The sequence below is a fragment of the Curcuma longa genome, chromosome 11, assembly GCF_044706935.1.
Source record: "Curcuma longa cultivar G26 ecotype Majalengka, Jawa Barat chromosome 11, ITB_CL_G26_1.1, whole genome shotgun sequence".
Taxonomy (NCBI): Eukaryota; Viridiplantae; Streptophyta; class Magnoliopsida; order Zingiberales; family Zingiberaceae; genus Curcuma; species Curcuma longa.
This window is the reverse complement of record NC_133871.1, coordinates 6,391,711-6,399,031: the sequence shown is the minus strand read 5'-3', so window position 1 is coordinate 6,399,031 and position 7,321 is coordinate 6,391,711. Positions and strand designations below refer to the sequence as shown.

General features: G+C 36.4%; 1 protein-coding gene across 1 annotated transcript; it reads left to right on the top strand.

Annotated features, from left to right (window-relative positions):
* Positions 1-2,727: 2,727 nt before the first annotated feature.
* Positions 2,728-4,228, top strand: LOC141842208 (UPF0481 protein At3g47200-like). Its single transcript, XM_074730431.1, has one exon. It carries the CDS (start codon positions 2,744-2,746, stop codon positions 4,187-4,189), a length of 1,446 nt encoding a protein of 481 aa, XP_074586532.1. The 5' UTR covers positions 2,728-2,743; the 3' UTR covers positions 4,190-4,228.
* The last annotated feature ends 3,093 nt before the right edge of the window (positions 4,229-7,321 follow it).

Here is a 7,321-nt window from a genome sequence, read left to right as displayed (position 1 = left end):
TGGTGTATTTTGATATGTTGTATCTAGAGATTAATGTGATTGTATTATTGTATCTAGAGATTTTGATATATAAACAGGAAATTCAGAAAAACAAAATAAATTATCTAAAATAAATAAATTATTAGCAACGGAATTTATCATTCCGTCGCTAATAAATGATTTTTTTTTAATTTTTTCTTAAAATTTAGCGACGGAATTATAACTTCCGTCGCTAATTAGCAACGGAATAAATTCCGTCGCTAATCAACGTTAATTTTTTTAATTGTTGATAAATTAATAGCGACGGAATTATAAATTCCGTCGCTAATCAACGTTAATTTTTTTAATTGTTGATAAATTAATAGCGATGAAATTATAAATTCCGTCGCTAATTAATTAGCGACGGAATGTATATATACTGTCGCTAAATAGCGACGGAATTATAATTTTCATCGCTATTAATTAGCGACGGAAATATTAGACTGTCGCTAATTTTAGTGACAGAATTTTTTTTCGGTCGCTAAAGTGACGTCAGCGATCGAATTTTATGCGACGGTCGATTTTCATCGCTAATCAATCATTAACCTCGATTAGCAATCGAATAGCGACGGAAATGATCCGTCGCTATTTCCTTTTATTTTTTTTTGTAGTGTTCAGTGCCTCTCCCAAACCTGTATTCAAGTTCATGGCCCCTGGGACTTATGTCGATTCCTTCCTGATCAGGGCCATGCATGAGAACAGTGGTGGTGTCCCAGTCGATGAAAGTATGCATGCATGCATGACGTTTGCACCAATACATCATGGATTAATTATTGACATGTAGCTAGATTCATCGTTCAGGAAAGATAACTATGGAAAAAGATTAAAAAAAATATTTAAAAATATTTAAAAAGAAAGTTAAAATGGTGTCGAAATGGATCCCGACAAATTATTTAAACACTTAAATTAAAATTTTACATGAGAAAGAAATTTAATGATTTAAAAAAATTATGATTAATGTGTGCGTACCTATAGTCATGGATATGAATAATTTTTTTATAATAGTTGATCTCTGAAATATTAATATATGTTTAGGAAATATTTCAAGATACCTATTCCAGTTTAAAAAGATTATGTTTGTTCTTGAGTCATCGCGTGATGAACACTTGATCACTTAAAGATTTTACCGTATCACATGAGAACGTATTTTACAAGAGGAATTAAGCAATTTAGTTACCAATTGAAGAGTGAAGCAATTTGTTTCGACGAAGTCGAGATAATATCTTTCTTCGTCACGGTCAACTGTAATTTCTCGATTTACTTTTTCATAGATGATCATAAAATCGATCGTGTGAGATTACTGGAACAACGGATGCCACCTTTAATACAAGAAGAGTGAAAGCGTTTGTTCATGGGACATCGATCACTTCAATTCTTTGTCGCCCACAAGTCTCATTTATTGCTTGTTATAATTTCCTCACAAATTCAGAGAGTTAACTGTTCACTACATGATTTGAAGCATGTGTCTGGCTGATGAGCTTTAATTGAGTACACCAACCAAATGAATGAATGATCGATCGATGATCAGAGTTATTTGGAAAATAAGTCAATAGAAAAGCTTGTCTTTGCTGCCAACTTGCCTGACCAATAGTCCTTGACATTAATTTCTGGTCGGCGAAATGATACCCCACGGCCTAGCTAGCATTCTGGGGCCAGGGGAGTCACGAGCTCTACTGCTGGCTACAGTCGGTGGGGTACGCTACCGCTGAAGGCGATACAAGCCTGATTAATTTGTTGATTTATTCTGAGGTCATGTTTGCAATTATTTTTGGGTTTAGGGTTTCTTTTTATTTCATGTTGTTAATTTTATTAAAATAAATTATAAATTGTACGTGTCATTTGTATACAAAAATACTAAAATAAATATTAAAATTTAGATTGGATTTATCGGGTTGGTCAGTTCCATCAAATAATTTAGATGAGTTGAATTGAAATTTTATCAATTAATTTTAAGATGAGTTCAAATGGTTAACTCGTTCAGGTCCGCGACCCAAGTGTTGAAAAAGTTTATTTATATATTTTAAATTTTAAAATTAAAATAGAAAACTTAATGTATTAGTAGATCTGTTTAAATCAACAATTGAAGTTTAAAAATTTTATCTCGATAATTTGAACTGTAATCCAAATTTAAAATTTGTAATATTTTTTTATTTTTTTGATAAGTTCGTAGGTTGACCTGTCTACCTCGCAATTCATGTTGGATTGGATTGGATTGAAGATTTTTCAAACCGTCAAATTAGTGGGTTGGCCTATCTCGCTCCGCAATATGATGAATTTTTAATAGGTTAGTCCGCTCTGCCATGAATTGACCTGTTCAATCAAAATTATTTGATGGACAAAAGGAAAGTGTAAAACTTTGATCTGTACAATCAAACTTTGATGTAAATAATTATCATCTCAACCGTCTTCGCCTATATAGGACCTTGCTTTGTATGAGAAAAGTATGAGGCAGCAGCTGAAAGATATATAGAGCTACTTTAGCCTGGCGAAAAGCTTTCTAAGGTTGGTTTTAATTTTTATCAGTCACCTGATCCATTTTCCTTCCTTAATTTCCTTTCCTTTGTGCTATTTCCTTCCTCTGTCATTATAATCTTCAAGGAAAACTCCTTTGTGCTATTTTATTTTCCTTTCCTTGTGCTATTTCCTTCCTCTGTTAGATTGATGCATTTATAGCTAACTACTTGAATCATTGTAATCCTCAAGGGCAAATCCTTTCAGATCAAAGATGACAAACACAGAAGATGAGGGGATTCAGAGATCACTGGACATGGACTGGGTAGTCTCATTGAAGAAGAGGGTGTCAGACACAAAATTTTGTGAGAGAAGCACAAAGCCAACAATCTACAGAGTCCCGGATTTCTTGAAAAGTGTCGACCCCCAAGCCTATGAGCCATTGCTCGTCTCGATCGGCCCCTACCACCGCAAAAAACCTCATCTACAGGCCATGAATCAGCTCAAATGGAAGTGCCTCAAGTATGTCCTTGGGCAGAGACATGATATGGTCTTGGAGGACTATGTGGATCGAATCAAGGAGCTGGAAACGCGAGCACGCGATGCCTATTCGGAGGAGGTGGAGATGGACAGCAACAGTTTTGTGGAAATGATGTTGCTAGACGGATGTTTTCTGATGCTTACAATAATGAAGCGCACCGAGACGATGAATTCAGAAGAGAGTACCTGGATGGAGAGTGCCTCCTCGTTGACTCCATATATAGTAGCTCGAGATATCTTCATGCTCGAAAACCAGCTTCCTTTCTTTCTTCTTGAAACTTTGTACGAATCTGCATTTCCTCCCAATCCTTCCTTTCGAATGCTAACATTCAAGTTCATCCGCATGCATTTCTCAACAAAATTGAAACGTTCCTTCGACAATATTGAGACATATCACCACGTAATTCATCTTTTTCTTTCTTGCATTGATCCGACAACAAACCATAGCATTGGCAATGACAATCAGTCTTCCACATTTGGCTTCCTCTGCAACTCTATCTCTAAGCTAGTTAAAACAGTATTCGTATCGTTGCCATCAAAGCTGCACTCGTTTTTGTTATCGCAGGTGAACAAGAAATGCACTGTTCGAGATTTTAACCCCGAGGAGGATCTCCATGACACACCGTGGATTCCCAGTGCTACAGTATGCAATGAAGCTGGAATTCACTTCGTAAGAAAAAAGAGAGGCAAGAGTTTCCTGGACATTACATTTCATAACGGCAAGTTGGAGATTCCCCAACTTCGAATAGAGGACCACACCAACTCGCTATTGAGAAATCTTGTCGCGTACGAGCAATGTTCAAAGGATTCCCAGTTCCTTGTTACATCCTATGTGGTGCTTATGGATTGTCTCATCGATACGGCAGCAGATGTCGAATTGCTTCAACAACCAGAAATCATTATTAACGACTTAGGGGACACCCAACAAATTGCCACTCTATTTAACAAAATTGGCACGAACGTTTTCATTGACCGATATGGTTCCTACCTTCTGAGCGTCTACACTGCCATGAGGAAGCACCGCGACACTAGATGCAACAAATGGCGCGCAAGGTTGAATCGCGATTACTTTAGTAATCCTTGGGCAGCTATCTCATTATTTGGTGTTCTTGCACTATTTGTTCTTACTGTGACACAAACCACGTTTACTATTCTGAGTTATTTTCGATCGTCAAACTAGCTAGCTTCCTCACTTAAAAGTAGATTGTTAGTCAGAACGTACGAGGGAATGCTAGCTTGTTGTTTAGAAACTTTGTTTTGTTGCTTATGAATTAGGACGACGTATCATATGTATGTGTACGAAGATATGTGTTGTTGGTGAATAAAGGGATATTAATTTCCTAAATTCTATAAATTCAGAAAAATTGAATTTCAAATTTTTTAATTTATAAGTTCTTGATTTTTTTTTCAAACACAGAAAAATTAATTAACTCCGAAAATTTTTTTTGTTAATGTAATTATTTTTTTAGAAATTTTTAAGTAAAAATGCCATTTCCAAATTTGAAAAATCCTTGGCAAGATTTTTTCTAACTTTTTTGAAGACTAAATTTTTTAGGAACTTTTATGCTTTAGTTAAACACTTATAAAGATTTTTTTCTAATTTTTTTGCATGATTTTTTCCTTTTCCTTCCCTACTTCTATTTATCCTATTTTTGCTGTGATCAAAGGAGGAGAGTAAGCGAGGTTCAGGGGGAGGTTATAGTTTTGAAATACAAAATTATTTCCATACTTAATTGTTTAACTTAGTTTTATTATTTTTATTATTTTTTGGTTTAACCCTAATTGAACCTGGGTTGATGCATATAAAAAAGGGGGAGATTGTTGGTGCCCCGATTAGTTTGGATGTGATCAACTAGGTTAAGTTAGGTCCTGTGTTGTTCTGATCTCTCTGGTAAGTTGGCAGGAACTTAGGTACGGAGGAAGTCAAGCGTAAGATATAGCGGACAAAAAGGATTGTGCGGGGAAGTGAGCCGACGGGCTTGGTGCAATCCGAGGAGCACGGAAGCTGCGGAAGAGTACGCTAGTGGAGCAAGAAGGACGTGCGCGACATCCGAAGAACGAGAAGCTCAGAGGAAGCACGCTCAAGGGGCAAAAGGCCGGAGTCGAGTTCATGTTATAATCGGTAAAAAAAAATGAACAGAGAAAATTCGCAAACTCCATTTTTCTCGGAGAGGAAATCGCGAGATTCGCGATATAAGGAGGCGAGCGGCGGAACCCAAGCCCTAAACCCCTCTCCTATCGCCTCCTCCTCCCACAGCATCTGCCGCCTACCCTAACGCGATGCTGCTTCCCATTGCAACGTCTCTGCCTTCCATCAGCAACGCCACCTTCCGTCCGTGACACCATTGCCGACAACCGTGGGTCCCGACGCCTCCGTGCTCATGACGTCCCTGCTCCGTGACACTGCTGCCGACACCCGTGACGCCACCTGCCTTCGCCTGATTTCTGCCTGCTAGGTTTTCCCGATCTCTTATCTTCCCTTTTCGATTTTTGTGCTATGGAATCTGTTTACCTGTGAAGCTAGGGTTTGAGACCTCATTTCCTGGAAACGTTAGGTTTCCTTCTTATTCCGTCTTGTTCGTTATTGATCTTGGGTAGGCTGTTATGGCTCATGAGCTGACCTTGTTTCGAAGTGGGCAACCTGGATAATTTGATTTATCCTTTTCATCTAGTTGTTCGGTAGGTTGCTGTTGTAGATTATTAAGATCGTTAAATTTATAGGTTGTCTGTTCCTAGTAAAATAGGGGAGGCATCTAAGTTCAAGGACGATTATTCGATCTAGAGTTGTAAATAATGTTGAGATTTTAGTGGTATTATTCGTATTGGGTAATATTCTGATTATTTGAATTATTTTAATATTATGTATAGATACTGGTTTGAGTGGAGCACGTTGATTTGCTGACACTCAGAGTTTGGTAGACACCAAAGGTGGGTACCTTCTGTCCTTTGACTCTGTAATATCCTATGCATGAATAAATAAATATTAAATTGATATATGTATATTTATATGTGTATAATTGTTTTAAAAGGGGATTAAAATGATCTTTAAAATATTGAAACAGGGTTAAAATAATTAAATTATTAAAGGGTAAATAATTGATTTATTTCCTGTTCGCACATGAGTTCATCTGGGGGATTTAAAATGGTAAAGGGTGTTTTCTAAAATTCAAATAGATATTCTCATTTACTCTGTTATTGATACTTGTCTTTTTATACTGTTTGACCTTTTATTTCTTATGTTGTTGATATTACATCTGGTTGATACTTATCCTTACCTGCAAAACTTGATTGTGATACCTAAATGAATGAATAATATTTAATTTGGTTGAGTTGGTCGTTTAGACCCAAATCGATGAAGATACATACTGAGAATGTAACAATGATGATAATTGATGAAAAAGATATAACGTGAAATGAGATAAAAAAAATTGATAAATATTGAAAGGTGTTAACTATGAGCCTAGTTTTGATACCAGAGTTATATACCAGAGTACTGGACCGTACACTTGAGAAATGGTGTGAGACGTAGCCTCGATCTAGAGTACGTGGCCAGCGACATATCGTTGTAGTAGGGCAGAGGTCGCGGTCAGTGTTTATCTGTCTTCCATCGGTGAGGGCTAGAGAGCCCGTATGCGACGATATATTCTGAAGAGGCTGATAGCCTAGAGCATGAGATTTTTTATTATGAGATTTTTCTACTCTGATGATATTGGCTCATATTGTCCACTTTTAATTAATTATATACATGTAGATACAGTTTAAAATATTTGATCGTGAGATTATACTGGTGATGATATTTAATAATGATGATACTTGATTTCAGACAATAATAAGGAAAGTTATTGATAAATACAGAGATACATATATATACATATATATTATGTATAAATGGTAAACGATATGAAGATATAACATGAAATTGAGATAATAAAATATGATCTACTATATTTTCCTTGGCTTCTTAAATAAGATTAAATTCATGCACATCTTTTCTGATTACCCACTTAGTCTTTGGCTAACTACCTACATTCTTTGGCTTCCAGATTTACAGGCACAGATTTAATACTACCTTGGTTCAGTTTCTTTAGAGTTGCTCAGAGACCCTGACATGCTGCGTTTCAGTTTGGTTTACTTTAGCTTCTGGTATATTATGTCTCTTTTATTGTACTGGTTCCTTATTATATTGTCAACAAGTGAGATACCTCCCGGTGTGCGAGAATGATACCTCCGGGGCATGACAGTTCAGGTGAGCCTAACTCCGATTGGGTAGAAATCACCCAACCAATAATTCTACAAATTAAAAGTCAAATAT

Coding starts and splice junctions, on each gene's coding strand:
- LOC141842208 (XM_074730431.1), top strand. CDS start 2,744: ATGACAAACACAGAAGATGAGGGGATTCAGAGATCACTGGACATGGAC.